General features: G+C 41.7%; 1 protein-coding gene across 1 annotated transcript in view; it reads right to left on the bottom strand.

Moving 5' to 3' along the window:
- Positions 1-23,887, bottom strand: part of LOC127048699 (calpain-8-like) — a 46,890-nt gene that overhangs the window by 17,188 nt on the left and 5,815 nt on the right. The window contains exons 2-10 of the mRNA XM_050948528.1: positions 21,673-21,742; positions 11,833-11,951; positions 10,559-10,692; positions 10,069-10,237; positions 8,514-8,597; positions 7,647-7,732; positions 6,157-6,231; positions 4,847-5,007; positions 3,601-3,758 (exon numbers count right to left, since the gene is read on the bottom strand). Of these exons, the coding sequence (XP_050804485.1) occupies positions 3,601-3,758; positions 4,847-5,007; positions 6,157-6,231; positions 7,647-7,732; positions 8,514-8,597; positions 10,069-10,237; positions 10,559-10,692; positions 11,833-11,951; positions 21,673-21,742 (1,056 nt within the window). The remainder of the gene's footprint in view (positions 1-3,600; positions 3,759-4,846; positions 5,008-6,156; positions 6,232-7,646; positions 7,733-8,513; positions 8,598-10,068; positions 10,238-10,558; positions 10,693-11,832; positions 11,952-21,672; positions 21,743-23,887) is intronic.

Raw genomic sequence — 23,887 nt, forward strand, 5'->3', positions numbered from 1 at the left:
GTGGTTAACTCTCCGATTTCTTCACTCACCTGTTTCACCAGCCTCACAAACCTATCATCTATTCCTTGCTTCTGACAGTATCCGCAATCCAAAACTGTGAATGGATGCAGGTTGTCCTTCAGCAACACTACACAAGGAATATTCTTTTTATTGGCTATGTTATGTGAGCTATGAGCTGCTGCAATGGAAACTTCAAGCACCTTCTACCTCTAACAGTAGGTATAAGAATAACATGACTTGAGGTTTTCAAAACCAACTAGGGAATTTAGTCACACGACTCCCATTAATTTCAGTGGGAAATGTGTGGCTAATCCCCTAGTTGTTTTGAAAATCCCACTCAACATTTCCATGGCTGATAATCTGGTTACATTTTACATAGTTTATAAAGCAAATCAGCGACTCATACATGAACATCAGAATTAAAACAAGATCCCAGTGCTAAATACACCTTCAGAAAGCCCATTTAATTTACCTTTACTCCACAAACTTTTCCTTCAAAATGTGTGACTCATCAAGGCAATGAAACAAGAAAGGTGGAGAATGTTTGACAGGAGGTGTGCAGAATGCTTTACTGATAGTGTTTCTGGCTTGACTATAAAGTCAGGTCACAGAGTAAATGTGCTGAACTCATTTGGAAGGGTGATCAGTTGTAACTTCTTATATAAAAAATACTATATTTAACAATAATAACCCTAAACACTACAGTATCTCTGTTGTAAACTGTAGAATAATATGGTGCCTTTTCTCTTTTTTAAAGTAAGGATTGGATTTTGGTATAATCAACGACTCAAAAACTCAAAAACAACGACTCATTTCTCCCCACCCAGTCTGAAGCTAAGCTGCACTGCAATGAAAAATTAAGAAATCAGATCCAGCATTTTTTCAATGTACATGTTCCATTTCCCTTTGTGTCTGAAGCTGTAAACAGAGCGCAGATAATTGGTACATAGCTGCCCTTTATGTTATTGGACAAGAACGAAGGGGATGAAAAACATAGCAAAATTCGCAGCACAGAATGATACAGTCTAGTAATGAATATGACTCTGTCTAGCTCCAAACACCTCTTTGTGGTCCTAATTTTAGAAATGGAAAGCCTGTTTATCTTAACATTGATTGAGGATTGGGGAGGTAAAGTTGGAGAAATTGATGACATTGTGCCCCTGCCCAGCATAGAGAAAGGGACCCACAGAGTTTGATATTTCTTTAAATAATGTAAGTTGGGTTTTCCTCTAAGCAGGGAAGGAAAATACAGTATGGACCCTGTTCTGCCAGAATCTTTACTAGACACATAGATCCAATTCTGATCTTAGTAATCCTAAGATCAATGGAAGTCAATGGAGTCACTCCATATTTAGACTAGTGTAAATGAGATCAAAATCTGACTGGGATGAAACCTCATCCTACAATTCCTTTAAAACGGCTATTCAGAAGGTGGAGTGTTTGTCTTCAGATAGCAAAACACCCCAGTCAAAGGTCTCCTCAAGGTTTGTGGTCAGTTTAGAAGGCACCATGCTTTAAGCAGCAGTTGTATTAAACTCTCAACCCTAACAGGTGGTGGTCATCTGGAGGATGGAAGTCTCCAATAGAATGCACATACCTCTTTAGGGATCTGCAAAAGAGAGAAGTTAATGAAAGGAGGCTGCTTAGTATCTTCTGTAGTCAGTTGGGTGAAATGTTAACTAATGCTACATTTTATAGACTCAGATAGTTTGTTTTTCATTCCTATTTACAACCATTTAATGCAATTCTAGTCCATGCACAAGGTTCTTGTGCTAGAACTGTTCCAAAGGAAAATTAGCAGATGTTTGGTCAAATCCTGAAATTCTTACTCAGAGTCAATGAGAGCTTAGCTCAAAATTGTTTTGAAAATTTATGAGAACAGACATAAAAATCCATTTACCTGCCATTACCATGATACTGATGAAAAATGTAATGATACTTTAATCACAAGTCAAAACAGATATTTGCCAGAAGGCAAATAGAGTTTTGCAAAGCAGTTTCAACCTGTGTAATTTAGCCCTTGATGAGTTAATAAAATAGCTAAAAAGCACTGCTGTAATTTACACTTATGAATATAAGACATGATTTGCAAAAGCACCCAAGTGATTTGAGAGCACAGATTTCAATGGGACTTGTGCTCCCAAGTCACTCAAATGCTTTTGATAAATTCACCTATAGCCTCTTATAGAATGTCTTTTATGTATAGTTTAGATAGTCTCCTTTGTTGGAGACTCATACCATATAAGAGTACAAGCCTGTGCACTCAGTTGTAGGAGTTATTACTACTATAATTGTCTTTTAGTTAGCTTCAGTGACATGACTTATATAAGATTTTACCAGGCAGGTAAGCTTCAGTAGGCACATTCTCTTTTCTTGTTATACACATATCTGCTAAATGTTTTCCTGACTAGAGTAGGTCTTCCTTGGCCATCATCTCAGCTGGAATAATATCCATCCATAGGCAAAAGAGCCAGTGGCAGCTTGTATCATGGATGAGAGTCAAGGTTAGAGGATTTAGCAGCCCTTCCTTTCAAGATATAGAGTTCATTTGTTAAGAGTTACTAAATCTACCCTAACAAATCAAAGATTATGAAGTGGGCAGGTGAGTGAAATAACTCCCAAGATAGGAATACACTAAGGCAGAAGGAGTGTGTTTGGGTCTGTCTGTGCTGATAGATAAGTATAGACAGCCATTCTTTAATTTGCAAATTCTAGAATGCAAATAGATTGGATTGCCTAGCATCAAACAGACGGCATGGCAAACACTGAGAGCTAGCTGAGTGCACAAACCCTTTGGCACCAGGGAAAACCCTTGTTAGTTTTGTACCATTGCCACATTTTCAGCCCTGAAGAAAAACTATCCCACACATGCAGGAGATAAGGGAAGCAAAACGCACAAACTACATTAGCAAAAGTTAATTATTCCCATTTATGACCTTTGCCCAGGGATGTCTATGCTACACTTCATGACATCATATCTGCAGAAAAGCAATAAATGATGGTATCAGTTGGAATTTCAGATTTTTTGTTTTGTTTCCATGGCATCAGAGAAGTTAGAGATGGAAAAGTCGCAGTCCCATATCCTGCCTCTGCAGGATTGTTCCCTACAGTATATTATCCAACTGTTTACACAGACAGTGGTGACGCAAGTGTTACATAAAACCAGAAACCGACAGAACAATACTATGGCAGGTAGTGAAGCTAACACAATTTGCATACTCAAAGAAAAATAATTCAAGTGAACAGCAGGAACTAGCGATGGGCCTAAAACTGAACCATTTATCTGGAATTTCCTTCCATTATGAACCAGCACTGTTTAGACTTTGCAAGAGAAAAGACCTGAACGAGATTTTTGCTAAATTATTCACCTCCACTTTTGCAACCCTCTCTGTTAGAAACAGAATGGTACAAACCCTGAACCATTTTTCTGAACACTCCCATGCTAGGGGGGTCAGATCGAATGAGAGAAGGATTTGAACCATCTCACAGAACCAAAACCTGACTGAGAGGATGCTGAAAAGTCAAAAGCCTCCCTGAGCCTTGACCTTCTCTTGAGGAGAGCATAGCATTGAGTAACCCCTTAAAAGGAACTTACTTTACCTGATAAAGAGAATAGCCAATACTGAGTAGAGCTTCCCCCATCTTCTTTTCTCTCCTGCGGTTCTTCTGCATTAGGCCCACCAGCACAGTGCTTCCTTCATCATCATCATCTGGCTCATCCAGCTTGATTTTAAACTGAGGATTGGTCCAGTATGTCACTAAAAAAATCCCAAGGGAAAATGAAATGAAAGAGTGTTTGCTTTCACTGCAGCTGAGGTCATTCTCATGAGAGGCACAGAAATAGCACTTTGGAGAGACCTTTAGGGTTCAGTCAAACCTTTCCATTATATTAGATGGTTCCATGTTTTCCCAGCTGTGCTGTATATTTATTTATACAATAACAAATTACAAAGACATCTCCTGGGAAGTAATGACCAGCTGGGAGGAGCCGATGCCATTAACACCAACCAGTCATTTAGGCCCAGAAAATGTCCTCTGCTGACATTGTTGTTGTTATAGGGCCAAATCCCAGAGGGCTTCTCTTCAGGTTTGACCTGAAAATGAATGCCAAATTACAATACTTTTTGTCTTTGAATGGTGACTGTATTGTGGTTTCCACAATCCACTGGAGATTAGTCCAGTCAGAAGCATGATTAGTACAGGCAAGGAAGGTGCATAAAGAAAAGAGACTGTGCAGTGAATTAACCGCTCAAGTGAGAAAAGAAACCCTGATAAGAAAATGAGTCTGAATCAGGTTTTGATTTAGACCACATAGGTTTGGGTTAATATAAACATGTGGAAAATAGCTTTAAAAAAACGTAGAGGAGGAACTTCAGATCCAAACCCTTCTGGTTCTTAACTCATTTCTAAGTTTCTGGTTCCAAATTTGAGAGAAAAGGACCTATTTTCTGAATCAGACACTGATGCAGCCTAAGATGGCAGAAATCTCATGAAAATGACTGCTCTCACAAGATTCCCAACCAGTCCTGATAATGGAAATCTCTTAATACCATTTGATCTCATGAGATTTTTCACATTTTTGGCTGAAATCTCATGAGAGCTCTTGCAAGATTTCAACTTTATCAAACCCAGACAGATAGCCCTGATTCAGCCTTGAGCCTAGACCCTGGACTAAACCAATCTAGATCTTTCCTTCACCTCTTTGATCTAACTATAAAAACAGCAGAACAACACCCCACAGAACAACCCACATTGATGCTGCAACAGTGATATAACATGGAACCTGTGTTGGAAGAAATTGTATCTATTTCTTCATCACACATACAAGTTTTACTTAGGTCTTTACCTGGATAGTTCTGGCAGCCTCCAGCGGTAGAACCCCGTCTCCACAGACCATTGAATAAGGTCAGACCCCATTTATGAACCTTGTCACTCGTCAGGGTGTCAGGAGTCAAGTTGCAGATCTCAAGCCGTGTAAACTGTCTTTGAAAATCTGAGAATGCCATCCTGACATCAAAGAACACAAAGAGTCCACGGTGAATTCATGAACTTGGAACATGGCCAGATCCACTGTGAATTGATCTCTTTTCTAATGAGGCAGCAAATGGCATAACCACAGGAAAATTACCTGAAATTCAGTCTAATTGAACTTTGAAACTAAAGTTGGCTTCTAGGAACCCCAACCACCCCTTTAAGGCAACAGTTCTCAATAGCTAATATTCACCACCTTTGCTTATGCTGAGTCATACCTTAGTACCCAAATAATTTCACTGAAATCAGCTATGTGCTGCTATGTGGGGAATGAGATACTACTCAGTGTAAGGGTAACACAATAGGGCCCTGTGAAAGAGCCATACTTCCAAATAGTCCCAGAGATTTTTTTTAAAATTGGCTATACTTCCATTGTTGCTGTTTCTTCCCTCTCTGATAGCTCAGCCTGGGTAACATTCACCTCATTCTTACATTAGAAGATAATCAGGTCATGCTGCCAGCTGCCCAAGAGAGCAGGACACACTGTCAACAGATGTTCAAGTACTCTCTTGGGGACTGATACCATTCCTTGCACTCAGAGACTGATTCTGATTTCACTTCCACTGACATAAATCAGGTGTAACTCCATCAATGTTAGTGGAATTAACACTGAATAAATCCACAGCAAAGAAAATCTGAATTAGATCCTGGACACACAGCTATGTCACTGATTCTCCACTGCCTTTCACCTTGTGTAGCTAATTACATTTGTGCAAAGAGGACAACTGCCATTCTAATAGAGGGTAGAGTTCTGCAAAGATCAATTCAATATTTACTCATGTAACCAAATGCTGGGCTGGATTTTCCACTCACTCCCGGTAAATAGATGCTACCTGAGGTATAAAACTAAACTTCCTCACTACTATTTAGGCAAAATCCAAGCCTCAAAATATTGAGCATCTGAGCTACATCTTTGCCACCTCATCATGCTATAGAAACCCTAATATAAAGGTAATATTTGAATGGGAAGGGAGATAACCAACAGGCTAATAACTCTCACACATCATGGCTGCATTAGTAACCCTTTGGACAGTGGTATTTTCTCAGCCACCATCCAAAGCAATGCTTACCAGGACATCTCCATGTACAGTTTTCAAAGGATTAATCCCACTAAATGATTCTTACCAAAACTCTCCATCATCTGCTTGCTTATCCAGAGCCTGTTTTTGTTTGGGATCAATATAATTCCATTCTGGAGCACTGCAGACAAAACACAAAAGGCAATAAGTATAGTAGTTACATTTTACTTTATAACAACTTCAGGGAGTTGGAATCTTTCTATAGTTACAGTTGATAAAAGTACTTATTTCCTTCAATGACTGGATCCTTTACTCATCCCAAGGGCTGTGCAAAATGCAGATTGACTCTATATACAGTTGGAAATTATTTAGATAAGCTGGTCAAAGAATCAGGCTTTACATTTAACTGTATTTGCGGCAAATGAACCTTAAATTTAATCATAACTACAAGATGCAAGAATGCACAGATATGACTAGGACTAACTGGATGAAATTAAGAAAAGACTATCAGGATATGTTTCTCAGTGTCAGATCTATTCTAATGTCTAATAGTCTCCCAAGCAGAGAGGTGAAACCTCCATTATTTGGGACATTTGAAAACAAGAATGGAGAAAGAGAGACTAGAAAATATACTGCAGGGAACAATCCTGCACTGCTCACAGGGAAGCACTAGGTATCCAATGCTTCTATTCCATCTCTAACATACTATTGTACAGTAGGCCAGATTCTGATCTGATCCCATGAAAATCTGGAGTAATTCCATTGATTTCAGTAGAGATGATCCACATTAAAACAGAATATGGCCCTGTAAGTTTATATGACGCATACTACTTTTAGGGTGAGCAAACCAGGTCCAACAAAAACAAGATTCACCCTAAAGCTTTGCTCAAGTCGCACACAAACTCAATGCTCTAATTTCAGCCTGCCGGGATGAGAAGCAGATATATCAAAATACTGTATGAGAATTTATTTTCATGGTATTTCCAACCTGACCAAACCCAAGAAAATCTTAGAAACATTGTGACCATAATTTTCATGAGATTCCAAGCCCAGCTTCCAGCCCAGAGCAGTTCAGATGGGTATTCAAACCTTTGGGTGCTTAGCTGAACCCAATCAGAGCCTTTTGAGCTTCTCCAGCAGCAGTCAAACATTGCCCTTTCTTCGGCCTTGTAGTCCCATCAATGTCTATGGAGTTGCACAGCAATTTGGCCCTAAGAGGTTTTCAAGCCATGGAAATTGACTGAATACTACACTGGTATCTCACCAGCATTAGTAGGATACAGGCATGAGGAGAGTCACCTTGTGAAATGACATGAGTTTGACTTCCTTGGCCCTGTTCACAGCAAGAACTACAGACTACTCTCCACAAATAAAGAACCCTGCCTGAGGTGAGGAGGTAAATCCCATGATGAGAACAGATCTGTAGCCAGTGCTGCTAATTTATTAATAATGTTTTATTTCTGACTAGTATCAACTGATTTAACACCTTTTCCAAATGTGCTGTATGGCTTATTAACTGCAGATATTACCAATTTAATTTTTAAAAGATATCGGAACACAGTGATGAGAGGGATGCCACAGTATATAACAACCTACTTATCACTCCAGGCTCCGGTCCATTCCACTTCACCCCAGGGATTTCTAATCCTGACTAGCTTCTCTGGGCGCCCGCGGTAATTTACCTGTAGGATCCACAACAAGCAGAGGCTGAGCATTTTGTTAATTTACTCATTATCCTGTGGTATTTGCTTTTATATCTAGAGAAAAACACAATCTGCACTCTAGCAGGATGGTCAGAGATAAAAAACCCACTAAATGTCTCCCACCCCCACCATTATTTTATTTTCCCCTTCACCTCCAACTCAGCGCTACAAAAATAGCATTACTTACAGGCCTAATGGTGAGTCATACAATATATGGGTAACATGCAAGGATGGGCATCATCTACAACACAGCACAAGAGCTGCATTCTCCACAGCATGTGGCATTCAGGAAGACAGTGCAGCAGCATAAATGGTACAAAGGTATTTAGCAGGATCATCTCTATAATTACGATAGCTTGTGATATGTAGGGAAAGTTTGTGAAATGTAAGGTTCAAGTGAGTTTATAATATAGTCTGTTAGTACAATGCAGGTTGCAGGCTGTGCTAATTCGCTGAGGTAAATTGGTTGGAATAAAGTCTCTGAGAGGTTATCACCAAGGTGAGAGATTTCAAGCTAAAGAACTTTTACAGTCAATCTCTGTCTCTGTGGCTGTGAAGATATTAGCAACATTTTCATATAGATCAAACATGGAGAGCCATCAGCAAGTTATCAAAGGCAGTGTAGAATCGCAAACTCAAAGTTATGTTGTGTGTGACACTGGGAAATCATTCTGTGTGATGGTTAAGTTTTATCAACACTGTATAGATCAGGTTTACCCATAGGAAACCTAATAGGTTTAGCCATTATGTATGAGCTTACCTCTTCTGCTCCAGTGAGAGAGTAAGCATGTCCCTTTACCAATTTCTTACTTGTGATAGCCTCAGTTTCAGCTACACTGGTGATCTAGGACAATAAAAATACTGTTATATATTGCACACACATAGAGTTTTAAAGACCAAATTAATACAGTTGCAGATATCTAAATGGTATCATAAAATATAAAAAAATCAACAATACAAACTGTGTTAAACACAAATGGATCCAAACCCTGGAGCTCAACTTTGTATCTCCAGAACACCCCAGTTCCAAACACATCTGTGACTTTGGGAGGAGGGGGGGTGCTGAAATCTGAATCCAAATCCAAACTTTCCCAACTTCAAATATTCAGGTCCAGTCCATTATAGAGAGAAGTTTCCATTACAAACTTTTATGTGAGCTCAGATCCAGAGCTCAGATCTATTGTTTTGGTCGGAATCCAACAAGTCAATAATAAACTCAGTCTTTAGTGAATATAAAGGGCTCAGTATGCCAAGATTCAGATATACAACACTGACCTTTTTTACTGTGCGACTTACCAAAAAAAAAAAAATTAAAGTTGAGGGACAAGAGGAAGAAAAGAATTTGAAAGATGTGGGCTTCTTTTAACCTATCTAATGTTTCCTATAACTGCTGAGACTTCCTGTTACAGATGTTAGTGATTTATAAGATTGAGAAATGGAGCCAACTCCAGGTTGTCTGTGGGGAAATGGGCAAGTGTGGGTCTCAAATGATTGACTAGAGTACCTCATAATAAAGCATACTTGAAAGGCACCACAGAGTGAATGTAAGACATTCTCAAAGAGTTTGTGCCTGCCTCCTTCTCCTCATTTGGGTGTCTGGGGCTGTAGGCAGGCAGCATTTGAATCCTAACAGTAGTTAGAATTGCATTTTAGAAGCTGGATGACCCAGGCAAATTACTTGTTTCTTTTCCAGTGCCAAAGGAATGGGGTCAGAGCGGAAATCTCGTGGAGGAGTCTGAGCTGACATGCTGTCACTAGGTAAATCAGGCTTGGGACAGACTGCCACAACTCTGTGAGGGACTCATACCATCACCAGTACATATGAGGCTGTGTCACACATCAGGGCTGAATAGATAGTCAGAGAGTCAACATTAACCTAATATTTTTCAAGAAGCTTGTGCTGATAATAGCACTTTATACATCTCTAGCTCTTTTAATCCAGGGATCTCAATAGCCCCAAATTAATAAAACCTCACACAATTCCTGTGAGATAGGTTAGCATAGCTATGCCTATTTTACAGATGAGTAAAATGAAGTGGCAATCAGAGGCAGTCAGGAATAGAACCTGGCAATATGATTCCTAGTTCCCAGCTCTAATTATTAGGCTCTTTCCTGAGCAGGGAGACACGATGGGTTTTTGCCCATTTAGGACCTGAACAAAAGCCCATTGAAATCAGTAGAAAGTATCCACTGACTTCAGTGGATGTTGAAACAGGCCCTTCCATAGTAACAATGCCTGCTGCTGACCTGAGCTTTCCCTACTACCCAGATCAGAGTTCTGATGGTGAAAGAGTAAAATACTGGCAGTATCTCACATCAATGGAGCAGCCAAGCAATGACCCAGTTTGCAGGGCCTTCTGGATGATCTGATATAGGTTTGGTGGGGCCTTCCTCAGATCATAAGACTCAGCGATGCCACCCGTGAAATCCTCAAACCCTTCTGTAGTGGTGCCTCCTGTGAGAGACTCATATGAGCCATTCAATCTATGGGGAAGAAAATAAGATAACAAACATGCAATAAGGACTATCCGGCCAGTTTCCACACATACGTCACATTTGAATTACAGAAATAACATTTTCATGGGTGTTACTTGTGAAACTAGCAGATAAAACATTTTGAGGCAGAAGGTTGGCAGTGCTCCCTGAAGTGTTTGTGGGAAACAAGAAATGGTGTGGAGAGAGGAAGAAGGAGGAATAAGAGATTAACACTAGGGCAGAATGTGTTTGGGCCTGGCACTGGCATGGGTTGAGACTGTCACATTCCTTGCACTTATTATGGCCTCCCTCAGAATTAGCCCCACTTACTTAGCGTAGGCCTTCTCCAGCAGAGCGCTCCAGAACTCATTGCCTTCCTCCGAGTGAAGGAAGAGCAGCTGCCCATTTTTGGTGGGCAACCTGTCATCAACAACAACATCCACCCACTCCCCAAACTGCCAGAACTAAGGAAAGAAAGAAAGGGTGGTTAGAGCTGTGTGCTACAGTTACCTCCCTGCTAAAAATCCTCCCACCACTCTCTGCTTCTCACTGCCCCCTATGCTATGGAACAGTCTCCCACTTCTTGTTGGCCATTCATCTTCTCTTCTCCATCTTCACATTCTTCATGAAAACCCACTTTGAGGAATCCTTCCTACACTGGACTCCTCCCCACTGATTTCTCCTCAGTCTCCCATATGTGAACTGTTGTCTACGTTTTGTCCCATCCATATTACACTGCACATCATTTGGGACAGAGACCAATGTTTTTTCTATTCTCTGCTTTACTATATTCTTTAAGGCTTTGGTACATTTACAAGCACTATGTGAAGGTTTATTAATCGGTAATATTAATGCTGCCTTGGATGGAACATCTAGAACATTCTCAGAGTGTGGTCCATGGAGGAATTTTGGTGTCCACAAAGAGCTGGCTGGCAGCTGGGATGCATTAAGACTTAAATTTTCAAAAGTACTTTAGGGTGCCCAACTTGAGGCACCCTGAAGAGGCTTCATTTTCAGAAAGTGCTGTGCACCCACCCACAGACAAAATAAGGCCCCTTAAAAAAGTACTTCAAGTTGAGGCACCCAAAAACACTAGTCACTTTTGGAAATGTAACCCTGCGTACTTAGCTAATATTAATTATCTGTGTAAGCAACTGCTGGAGTTGCCACCAGGATGTTATGTGGTCACAAATGAGAGGGGAGATGGACAACCTGACAAAGATTGGGAGGCAGGCAAATCCACAGGACAATCTCCCTGCTGAGATGAAATGTGGCCTACACTGTGAAAAAGTTGGCACCTGATCTAGAAGATTCTGCTCTACATCACAGTGGCATTAATCTGGAGTGACTTTCTTGCCACCATTGGCACAGCACTGGGTTTATGCAGCTGTAAGAGAGCAGAATTCTAGTCCACTGAGTATGTATAATTGCATTTTGTTATAGTCTCCTCCATTCTTCCCCTCCCTGTCTATCTCACTTGCACACCTTAATTGCTGAATATCTAACTTGTCATCAGCAATGAGACAAGCTACATTTACCTAAACATTGGATCTTTCTTATGTTCCTCGCATCTTGAGCCTGTTTGATGGATTAGCAAGAGTTACCTGGAAATGAAAGATCCCAGCGTAGTTCTTCTGGAAGCTCTGATCTTTGGGAACAATTCGATGCAAGATTTCTTGATCCAAGGTAAGAGATGCAATGGCTGCTAGGAGCCAGCAGTCACCTGGGAACATGCAAGTTTCAAGATAGAAATATGTATCAATAAAATAGGGCCTTCCAGTTTCCTCATTTTGCCCTACACCACTACTTGAAATACCCTTTGAATAAAATGCCAGAGTAGAGTTCCCTGTGAGATCCTATTGGAAGTCTAGTTGCTGGGTTGTTTTGTTTGTTTGTTTTTAAATATATCTGTTCTGCTTATTTTTCCAGGGGGGGTGGGCTTTTGTATTTTTAATACAATTAGGCCCAAATCTTGATTTAAATTCTGCCAGAGTTTCCAGGACTGATGACAGTGGTGGATTTAATGTTCCATTTCAAGTTTTATTTGTGTTTAGACCATATTTTTACATGCTTTTTAATGCCTTCAGGGAGCAATTTATGTGGCTGAAGCAATGCAAGATCTGGGCTTCCCACAGCAGTTTTAATTTCTGGATGATGGAAATACCATGTGGGGGCGGGAAACAGACTTCATGATCTTTCATGGCCTCAAATGGCTCCTTGAGGCATTAGAGAAAGATCAGATTAACAAATACTACTTCTGAGATATTTGGGTTTAACCCAGCCTTTGTTTCTTCATGTGGACACACATACCAATATCATCAGTTGGTTTAAATCAGCAGCTGAGGATCTGGCTCAAATGGTCTAAACTGGCGTGTGCTTTAACATCGGAGGGCAGCAGTTAACTTCTTAAAAATTAGATTAGTGTATTCACTGTAGTAGAAGGTCCAACCCAGTCCTGCAAGATGCTGGGAGCTGCATGCCCTCAACTGTCACTAGCTTGAGGTTAACCTTGAATGGGAATGAAGGTGCCCAGCACCTCACAGTATCAGAAGCCTAATTAGGAATCTGCTGATGGTTAAACTGCCCCCCAGAAAATTCTGAGACCTGTTTGTATCAGTTCCCATAGAAGTGCCCATCATTTAGCAAAATGTAACTCTCAGACTAAAACATGCACAGCTCTCCCAGCATTGTAGTTTGTGTTTTAAGGCCTGGCTCTTTAAAAAAAAAAAAAAAGGTAGCTAACATGAGAGGAGATAAGAAAGATATCTCCCCCAACAAACACACACACACACACACAAAATGCTGGTCCGAAGGGTAAGGAAATGCCATACTGGTGTCACCATGTTTCCAGGATACCAGTACACAGCATGAGCATATTTCAGTACCGCTTTGCATACATGCATGGTCCATACATGTTACTACCACTGAGCTCTAGTATCACACATGTTTATCCCCACATAAGCACTGTTGAAGAAGCCGAATTAATCATAGTCTTTGGGGTAGCAGGGGAATGTGGTACAGGAGGGGCTCCTGATGTGGAGAGGAAACCAACAGCTTTTGAAGTGGGGATTTAAATCCTCATCTTTCTATGTATCCCTGCTACTGGCTCTCCTGCCTCCCAATTCCTCAGCTGCTGCTGGCCTGCTCTGAAGCACACAGTGTTATCTTTGAGGAGATGGTGGAGCAGCTCTTCTGGAATTCCTGCTACAACAACAGCATCCAGCAGAGAACAGACACAGCCAATTGGTAAGGAGGAGGCAGAGTTCTCCCCATATGTAATATCTGGAAATGCTGTTGCAACTATTGAAATAGAGCCTGTGCCATTAACTACTGAGTGTCAGCAGCTGGGATTTGCTTAACCTCAAGGATGGCCACATTGGGAATTAGTCAGCACAAAACTATATAGATTCTTCAATTAAATGAGAAGCCTTCCCTGTGCTAGTTCTGAGTCTTACTATAGTAATGTAAGGTCCTGTTCCCCTAGGACAGCACGCGTGCCCACAAAGTGAAGTCCTTCACAAGAATTCCCCATGGGAAATCTCTCTCTGTCCTAGCATTTAGGCGAATGCCAGCAAATTCCATCATTCTATCATTTCTACTTCCTTCAAAAGAGGCTGGATCAGAAAAATATGGGGTCTTCCACGTTGTTCCAGTTAGGAGAAAAATTTGATGATGGAGTCCGGGACCTTTTAATGCATCTTGTTTATTTACAAGGAGTGTTCAAAGTCCTGTTTCTCTGAACATAGGAGGAATCAAACAATAGTTTCCTTGCTCACAGCACTAAACATCTGTTAGCCAGCACAAGACCCATAACCCCTCTTTCTAGGCTTCTCTCAGGGCCACACATCATTCTTGTCCAGATTGTGTATGGAGCTTCAGTCTCTGTCTGTATGTATGTTTTCTGCTTCTCCCCCTCCATCCCCGCACACACAATACCAGCAAAGCCCTCTGCCCACAGAGAACAAATTCCTGAGTAGCCTTTGATGAGTCTTTGTTTTAAGCAGTGCCATGTGCCTGTGCTTTGACTTAGATACCACTATTCTTTTATAACAAAACTTAACTGTTTCTGCTATCTTAAATGAAGGGCAGCAGTTACACCCACCAGCATGCGTCATGAGCTTTAATCCAAACTATAACTATATTTTAGATAAACATTAAGGGCTGGCATATCCACCCACAACTCCCACCAAAAGAACTACATTGCTTTTAAGTGGTACCATTTGTTATTTTGGCACAAGTCTATATGTGGATATTCTTATTTCAGAATAGAACTGTCCTATTTAAAATGAAACTGTATGATATCCACGCACAGCCTGGCACTGAAATAACAAAAATGTGACTCAAACCTCATTTTGTTATTTTGGCACAAGTTTGTGGATAGATCAGCCCTCAGTCAGATATTCTCAAATAAGGAATCATGGTTCAACACTGACCTCAACGCTGCACGTCAGACCCTTCTCACCGTGTAGGGCCCTGTAGACTTGAATGTGGCTCAGTAAGAGTGCTGGAATTAACCATGTCAAAGCATTTTCAGGATTGGGCCTAAATTACTTAGGTCAAAGAGCTAGGCTTACTTACAAGGTAAGCTTTGGGGGCAGGGCCCATCTCTCTTTGTACAGTGCCTACACAATACAGCCCTGATCCTGACTGGGGCTGTTACGCACCACTGCAATAACAATAACAATACACGGATAGTTATCAAAATCTCACTAATTAAAATGTAAGTGTTCTGTTTTTAGAGAGGCTGACAAAGCCATGTTTCTAATCCTACTCGATGGCAATTTTCACAGCTTTTTATTGCTCCTACCAGCATGTGCCTATGATATAGTTCAGAGCTCAGACACCTCTCTTTGAAACCTAAACAAATACCTAGGCAGCACCACCAAAGCCTGCCAAGGCAAGGTGTTCATGGATATTGTTGCTGATTAGAAATCAGCTTTCAATACTGAGGGAAATTTGGCTTCAGTTTCCTAGAAAGTGAATTTAGTAAATCCAAAGAGAAAAAAGGACCCATCGAGAACACATACTTAACTGAAATACAGTTGAAGTGCAGTTGTAGTCAGAAAAATGCCTATGTTAAAGTATCTGTATAAAACCTATCTGCTCACTATGTGCCTTCAGGTCGCATCTGTTTAGTTTACAGATGCAAGAAAGTTTTCACTACTGTGAGCCTTGCAGAGCTAACCGAGCATGAGCTGGATTCTATCTGTCTCATACATCCCAAACATGCCCTTGTTGCCTGAGGTCACCCTGAAAGCACCCTGCCTCAGTTTCCCATACACTCAGGCTTCTCAATAACTCCACAAAGACCAATAACAGTGTCAGTTTGTGGGGTCTGGTTTATTAACATAAATAAAATCTCTTCGCCCGCCCAGCCTCACACTGGAAACTGCCTCTCCTCCCTGAGGTTTGTCTATTTTTAAGTTTGTAAGTTGGAGCTTTTTGACCCACCCCAGTCTCTGCTCAGCCTCTCCCCTCAGCCTACCCTGGGATCCTTTAAACACTCCCTGCTCTTTTCTGAGCCTTCCTACCTGGAGTCTTCGCACAGCAGCTCTTCCCAGGCTTCTCTGCTGGTTTGGGCTCTCAGCCCTTCCTAGCTTGACCTTCTTCCTGGTCAAAGGACCTTCTTCCTGCAGGATCCTCCTGCTCGCTGCTGTTCTGCTCTAGCCTCTGCTCCAACTTCCTCTTCCCTTCTGAATCTTTACAGAGACCAGTTGCCCTCTATCCACAAAGACAAGTGCCAGTACAGGCAGGGGCAGCTCCAGGCACCCGCGCAGCAAGCACTTGCCTGGGGCGACAAGTCGCGGGGGGCGGCCTGCTGGTGGCTGTGAGGGCGGCAGTCAGGCAGCCTTCGGCAGCGTTTCTGTGGGAGGTCCGCCGATCCCACGGTTTCAGCAGTGGGTACGCTGAAGACGCAGGACTGGCAGACCTCCCGCAGAACTGCCGCTGAATCCATGTGACTGGGGCTGACCTCCCACAGAAACGCCACTGAAGGCTGCCTGACTGCCGTGCTTGGGGCAGAAAAAAAATATAGAGCAGCCTCTGAGTACAGGACCTTTACTATTGGCAATAAATGCACCCAAAAGATTTCAGCTTGACTCTCAGATCCTAAGTTGAGTTTGTGATGCAGGCAATATGCATTTTTTTTTTTTACTTGTGAAGTGAGCAAATTGATCTGGAGTTTGCGAGAAGAAATAAACACGAAATCCCACCATGTCACTTTTAGAATTACTTTATTGACTAGACCCTACATTTAAATCAAATTGTTCCTTCTTCAAGACTGTACCATAGTAACTGATGTTCTCTTAGAGCAATGCTGTCAGCTTCCTGGCTTTTTTAAAATAATCTCATTGAATACTAAATCTGTGTTAATCTTGGAACTCTGACTCAGATTCCTGTATAATTATATATTTGCTCACCTGCACTGCACTCATGGTGACTATAAATAAAATCCACACAGAGGCTTCTTTCACTAATGCTAAGTGTCTAAACTGGTAAGAATTTAGATCTCTAATCAATAATCTAGTCAAGCAGAGATGGACCAAAACTGAAAACCCAGATTGGACGGGAGGGTGGGGCGCAGGAGGAGAGAGAGAGAGAGAGAGAGAAGAAAGAAACTCCCCAAATTTAGAGTTTTTGAGCCCCCAGATCTAAATTTTGCAGCTCAGAGGTGTCTCTGCATTAAATATTTCCTGCTATTTCAGCAAGCTCTTAAGCTCAGAATAGATCCCAGGCAAAATACTCTCATTCTCTTAGTTCCCATCCTGAGATCCTTTCCTTCAACATCTTCCCTCTACCCAGACTTGACTCTCAGTTCTACCCTTCGCTGCCAGCACTTGCCACGGAGCTCACAGCACACAGACTAGACTACCTGACTTCTGCAGTGCAGTGGATTACAATATATTAGGTCAACAAGTTTACTACTTTTAAAGGAGGCCTCTTGAAGTTTTGTACTAAAATGAGTTAAACTCTACAATCGTATGTTAAATGCTGCAAATAGAAGCAGTGCAAAGGGACATTCAACAAAGAAATAGGCTTTTACGTTCCTCAAAGGCTATCTAGTTGGCCTCAGATCCCCTGATCCCCAGAATGCATCAGTCTGTGATATAGCAGCTATCAGAAACCCCACAGCCTATGGAGATGGGCTTTCTGAGGGTAAACATATTATACAATGAAACCAGTCACAGAAACCACTAGTATTAAGCAAACTCCTGTGTTAAGAGGCCAAAAAGAATCCCCAAATATACTGAGTACAGTTCAGATCCAGCTTTACTAGAAGACATCTCTCACAGCTAGGTTTTTGCCTGAATGGGCATTTTAGCTATGCATATATAATTGTTACACATAGAGAGAGCATGTGTATGGGACAGATCTTCAACAGGTGTAAATAGGCATAGCTCCATTGGCTTCAATGAAATGACACCCGTGCACACTGGCAGAAGATCTGGCCCTCTGTTTCTAAAGCATGTACAGTGCTTCAGGAGCCTTCAAGATGAACAGCACTTTATAAATGCAAATGGCATGGATCTGGAAAGCTACTTTAAGTGTATTTCTTATCCCCATGGATGTAAAATAATATTTATTTTAAAAAAATCTCTGCCACTTGCTATTTGAGGCCTTCACCAAATAATTTTGGGGTTAACTTATTTGGATTGCTGTAAGGAAACTTCACAGGTCACCTTTAAATAATAGACTGTGTGTGACTCTGCATTTTAAGTTGTAACAAGGCCATCAAAAAGAAATGGTTCAAAGAGAGCATTTAAAATATTTCCAGTCTTTCAAATTCCCATCAAACTCGCCACGCTGATTTTCATCTAACTTACGCTGTTGTCAAAGAAATAAAGTTTAATGGAGTGAGACTGTAACTCTGAATTTCCTGCTTTTGTTCCTATAAGCCCAGACCTGTGGTGTTCTTTTTAAAGGCAAAACATGTCACAAAGAAATATAAAAAATGGGGTTTATTCCCCTAAAGGACTAGTCAGTGGGTCACAGAGTTGACATGTAAATATGTAACCAGGGTTTGTTTCAATAAACGCGTTTTACACGCAGCACTTAATAATCAGCACTTTGATATTCAAGCTATTAGATTAAATAACAAAAAGGCCCAGTGGTGTTAAGCAACTACCACCTGCACATTAAAAGATATGCTCCCTGGTTATGCTCCTAACTCAAGTTGATTTTATTTACGGTAACACCTCACTTAACGTTGTAGTTATGTTCCTGAAAAATGCAACTTTAAGTGAAATGATGTTTAGCAAATCCAATTTCCCCAGAAGAATTAATATAAATGGGCGGGTTAGGTTCCAGAGAAATATTTTTTTGCCAGACAAACAGCATTATATACATTTTAAACAAGCAATTTAATACAGGAATAAGTTTGAAACAATTTTAAAGAAACAATTTTATGCTGCAATTATCACTGCTGAGTCTGAAGCTTGAGGTGGTGGAGTCAGAGTGTGGAAGAGGACGGATTGTCCGGCTGCTCCTCTTGCTGTTCTTGCAAGCACATGCACTGACTTTGCCAGGTGCAGGGGGCTCAACCTTTGGCCCATCCACTCCACCCCTTCCCCCAGACCCCCACCCTTGACCCAGCTCTTCTCCCCCCCCACCTCCTCCCTCTTTACTTCGCACACTGCATCCTCACTCCTCCTCACTCCCTTCTGAACTCTGCAAGCCAGCTGATTTCCATAGGCAGGAGACAGGGGGAGGAGGGGGAAGGTGCTGATCTGAGGGGTCTGCCGGCAGGCAGGAAGCACTGTGAGGGGGGAGGGCACAGGGAGGCTGCCAGCTGTGGAGAAAGCTGGCAGCCAAACAACGTAATAGTGGAGCATTGCACAACTTTATATGAGCATGTTCCCTAATTGATCAGCAACATAACAACAAAACAACGTTAACCAGGACAACTTTAAGTGAGAAGTTACTGTATATATGCATGTATTTTTATGAAGGGACAGAGTACTGTGAAGTTGATAGAAGTGATTCTATTCAGAGATGCAAGCCAGCCATCATTATATTATCAGCGTGATTTTCTACCCTTCCCACGAGACAAAAAGGATTGTTCTGAGAGATGGGCTCATGCCAGACAATTTTGATTCCGATTTCAAGAACCTCCCCAAAAGTTATGGGGTGATCAGCTCCAGGGCTTTGGGGTTCTGCCCACAGGACTCTGTTAGGAAATCTCAGAAACATGCCCCACCCTTTAGTCAGGGCCGACTCCAGGCACCAGCAGTCCAAGCTGGTGCTTGGGGCGGCAATCTGCAAGGGTCGGCAATAACTGTTGTTTTGCCCCCAAGCAGGGCACCGAATTGCCGCCGTGGAGGGCAGGGGCAGTTCGTGTGCCCTTAGGGCAGCAGGCGCATTTCCACAGTGAAGGCAATTCGGCGGCAGCTTCTATGTTTAGCTGTCCGGGGCAGCTTCAGCTAAACATAGGAGCTGCCACCAAATTGCCACCTCCGGAAATGCGCCTGCCGCCCTAAGGGCACACGGACTGACCCCGCCGCCCATGGTAGCAATTCGGCGCCCTGCTTGGGGCGGCAAAAACTGTAGAGCTGGCCCTGTCCCTAGTTTATTATTCCTGCTATATGATTTAATTTGGCATTAGTCCACGGTGAAAGTCTCTGTTTACAAAATGCCGCAAGGCTGTCAGACTTCCACGCGGAGGCTGAAATGAAGAAGGTAAAGAAGGAGCTGGAACAACTGGCCCTAAGGGATCCTGCATTATTTTTATGGCATTAACTAAAACGATGTTTGTTATGTTTGTATGTCAGACTAGACAAGGCTGAAGTATGCTCTAGTCGCTTAGCTTGTAAGCTGCCATGGAAAAGAGGTTTGTATTCTGGGCGTGTAAAAAATCCACATCCATTACAGAAGCTTCATGGACTGTGATGCTGACAAGAAATGGAGCCTTTACTATTCTTACTGAACAACCCTCTGAAAATGCAGTAAGTGATCTCCTACGCCCTGATCCAGTGTTAAGTGAGTAAATATTCTGGCACAAGTATATGATCATGCCTCTTATTTTTTGCAATTGGAACACACACACAGAGGGATTTTCTAGGAATTGCTTTAATGGAGCTGTGTTTACTGGGACAGCAATTGTGTCATTTACTGTCAATGACTTGCAGAAATGGCATGAATCTTATTTGCACAATTGATGAGACTGAGGTATGGTTAGAACCACTGCAGTAAGCACCTTGGAGGGGAGGGAGCTCAGACGCAATGTAACTAATCTATTAAGTTCTTATTACAGGGCTTTCAGAATTTTAGGCTGTGTGTGTTGGCAGGAGAGCCTGTAATGCTGCTACTCCTGTTTTCCAAGGATGGATCTTACCAACTGGGTAGCAAAGAAAGAAGGCATGTGTTGGGTTAGAATAAGGCCTTAAAAAGGAATTAAAAAAATTAGTTAAAGCCCCTATTAAAGTTTTATGTAAAGCAGCATTCAAAAAGCAGGTAAGGAAGAGTCAGCTTTGCTATGATGGATGATAAAACGTCTTCCAAACATTAATCAATGTTGCTCTGCAATTCAGGGAGAAATGTTTGGTGTCACCTTGCCCTGCTATATTTAAACTGTGTGCCTGGTGTAAGGTCTCCCCTTTATTTCTCCATTATTTGCTCACTGTTCTGCACCAAATGCTGTAGAAATAGAATGTTCAACATGAAATTGGAACAAATTACTTGTTAAGGATGACTCTGCTGAGCCGACGTGCTCCATTAATTTCTGAACGATGTGGTCAACGTTCCTAACTCATGGCCATGACCAGATGGATTGTCCTGCCCGTATGTTGATATGGCAGATAATAGCACTGACCACTGTTGTTAAGGTTGTAAAACAATTTCCATTTTAACCCCTTGTTCTCATACACTCAGACCTCCTGGAAATATTGAGCTTCTGGGATGAAACTGTCCATGCTCATTATCTACTCTAAGGTGAAATTATTTGGAAAGTCTGAATAAAATCCCCAATTATTTTAAAGATATGACACGGTTTTTAAAAAAGACCCAAACACATTTTTATTGTAAAGTTATCACAGGGTTAAAAAAAATCCTACAAGTACATATTTTTCCCTAGTATAAAAAATTCTTACTTTTTTTAAGTGATAACTCAGAAATAGCTGAACTTCAAACTTGCTATCTAAATAAGAATGAATGAGCATTATGTATGCTGTTATGTGCATATATGTGTGAGTTTAGGGGGAAATGATATAAAAACCCCTCCTGTGGATCATCAGCAGGGTTTGAATCTAAGACCTTCAGCACAGATTTCAATTATTTGATCTAAAGGAGTAATTCCATTAGCTGGTAGAAGTAGTACGTTCTCACCCTTTAACTTCTGTGTAGTGCAGAATGGAATACACGTAGCTAGGGTGTTACATGGCTTTTCAAATAACAAAAGGTATTTTCCTGTCTCTAAAACAAGCAAAATTCTGCTCAGTTACTCTACTCACCCAGAGTCCCTTGGCGAATGTCTGTCCGAGTGGCTCCTCCAACTATAAACTGAGGACTGGTACATAACTCCTGAAAATAATGTTGTTAAATTCATGTTATTTTTGGTAGTCTGACAAAAGCTGCAGTTTGTTTCTCACTCATATTATTTCAATTCAAAATGCAGAAAAAGAATAGATATAAACATTTGCAATATATTAAAAGATCAAGATTAAAAAACACACATTGGAAAAGTGTTCTTTGCCTGTGTTATTAGCAACATCTCAGGTTATGAAAACTCAGCAGAACTTTAAATTTTAATGTACTTTACACCCTTTGAGCTAAATCGATGCCCTTACTCAGTCATTTCTGCCCTTGACATCAACGAGAGTTTTGCCTGAATAAGGTGTGAGTAAAAACTGACAAGGAACTTCCGGGTTTGGCCCTTTTTGTTTACTCTGTAGTTCATTGGGCTCAGTCAATTGAACTAGGTTGGCCAGGTTCACTTCCTGGTTCTCAGGCACTAGCATCCTGCTGTTATCTGGGCTAGTGTTTGAACTTCTCACTCCTATTTTCAATGAACTGAAAGATACACCTGCAAACATTTCTATTGCTATTAGCTTTTGTAATTCTCCCACTTCTTCTAATCTTATTTTAAGTTAGAAAGTCTTTTCTCTCCACTGCAAGTCTGAATAGCCCTCAAGTTACAATTAAGGATGAAATTGTCCATACCCACTACTTGCTCAAAGGTGCAATTGTTTGGAAAGTCTGAATAAAATCTTCCAATTATTTTAAAGCTAGGACATGGTTTAAAGTCTCCCACTCTCTCCAAGGACAAAAATCTTCGCTTGCTCTGAGCACTTCACACGAGTTTCTAAATGAAGTCGATAAGCAGGGTTGGTCTTACCATGAGGCAAACTGAGGCGGCCGCCTCAGGTGCCAGGACTGAGAGCATAGAAAATGGTGTCTGCTGCTGGTGCATATGTATTTTCTCTGCGCTAGATGCACAGAGATGGTGGAGTGCTGTGCTGGAGGAAGGAGGGCACAAGAGACATAACAGGCAGGCAAGAGAAAAGGTGAGAGAGAATAACAGAAAGCAGCAGAAGCTTCAGGGAGAGAGAGGAGAAGCCTCTTATGTATCTCTCTAGCACCCCCAGGAGCCTGGATTAATTAACACTAGCTTCTCAGGTAGCTTCCTGTTTCCTGCTGCTTCCCTGAACCCACCTGAGGAGAACAGGCATTTAACTGAAGTAGTCGGAGCCAGTTAGGCCCTTAAAATGCTGATATCTTCTCTGACTCAGGCCCTGCTACCAGCCTGCTTATTTGTCCCCTTCAACTGAGTGTTGAGAGCCACAATAGCTGGCACAGAACAGCAGTCATGAGTGAAAGAAGAAAATGCCCCTCTGGGGCAGCATTCAGAAGAAAGAAAGAAAGCAAAAGCAGCTTTTCTATCTAAGCAGGAAGGAGCTCTCCTGAGATACATAGACACAAATGTTCACAGTGAGTCTTCCGGCCCCAGTGAGGATGTGTGTGGTGAGGAGATGTCTGATCTTCCAATTAGTCAGAGAGCAGGTGACCTGGCAGCTACTTCAGCATCCATATCTCCATCTAAAATGGATGTAACCATGCACATTCCTGTAGAAAAGTGTAGATCAGAGAACAGTGTGGTGAAGGCGCAAGAAACAACTGCTGCTGAGTTTAGTTCCTTAAGTTTAGGTGATCCAGGACTATGGACCCACTTAAGCAGTAGCCTGAGGGACTTCCTTGTACTGCATGGGCCACAACAAGTGAAAAACGTCATGTTCCCCAAAGACAATGAAAATAGAAGTTTCCATCCAATGCATTACTGGTGTGAAATCCCCAATGGTGACAAAGTGGAGAGGCCATGGCTTATGTACTCAAAAACCCAGAATGCTGCATACTGTTTTTGTTGCAAACTTTTCCAGTCTAATGTTCCAGCCACATCGGGTTCCACAGGAACAAAGGACTGGAAAAATCTGGCTAGAAATCTGGCATGCCAGGAGAAGGCAGCAAATCACCAGAGAGCATTCCATAGGTGGAAAGAGCTTGAGATGAGACTAAGGTTAAAGGCCACCACAGATGATCAGTATCAAGGGAAGATTGCATCAGAGTCTCTTTACTGGCAAAACGTTCTGAAAAGGCTCATTGCCATTGTGAGAATGCTTGCTACCCAAAACCTAGCACTGCATGGCACTTCAGATCAGCTGTATGTGCCAA

The sequence above is a fragment of the Gopherus flavomarginatus genome, chromosome 4 (genome assembly GCF_025201925.1).
Source record: "Gopherus flavomarginatus isolate rGopFla2 chromosome 4, rGopFla2.mat.asm, whole genome shotgun sequence".
In the NCBI taxonomy this organism is placed as follows: domain Eukaryota; kingdom Metazoa; phylum Chordata; order Testudines; family Testudinidae; genus Gopherus; species Gopherus flavomarginatus.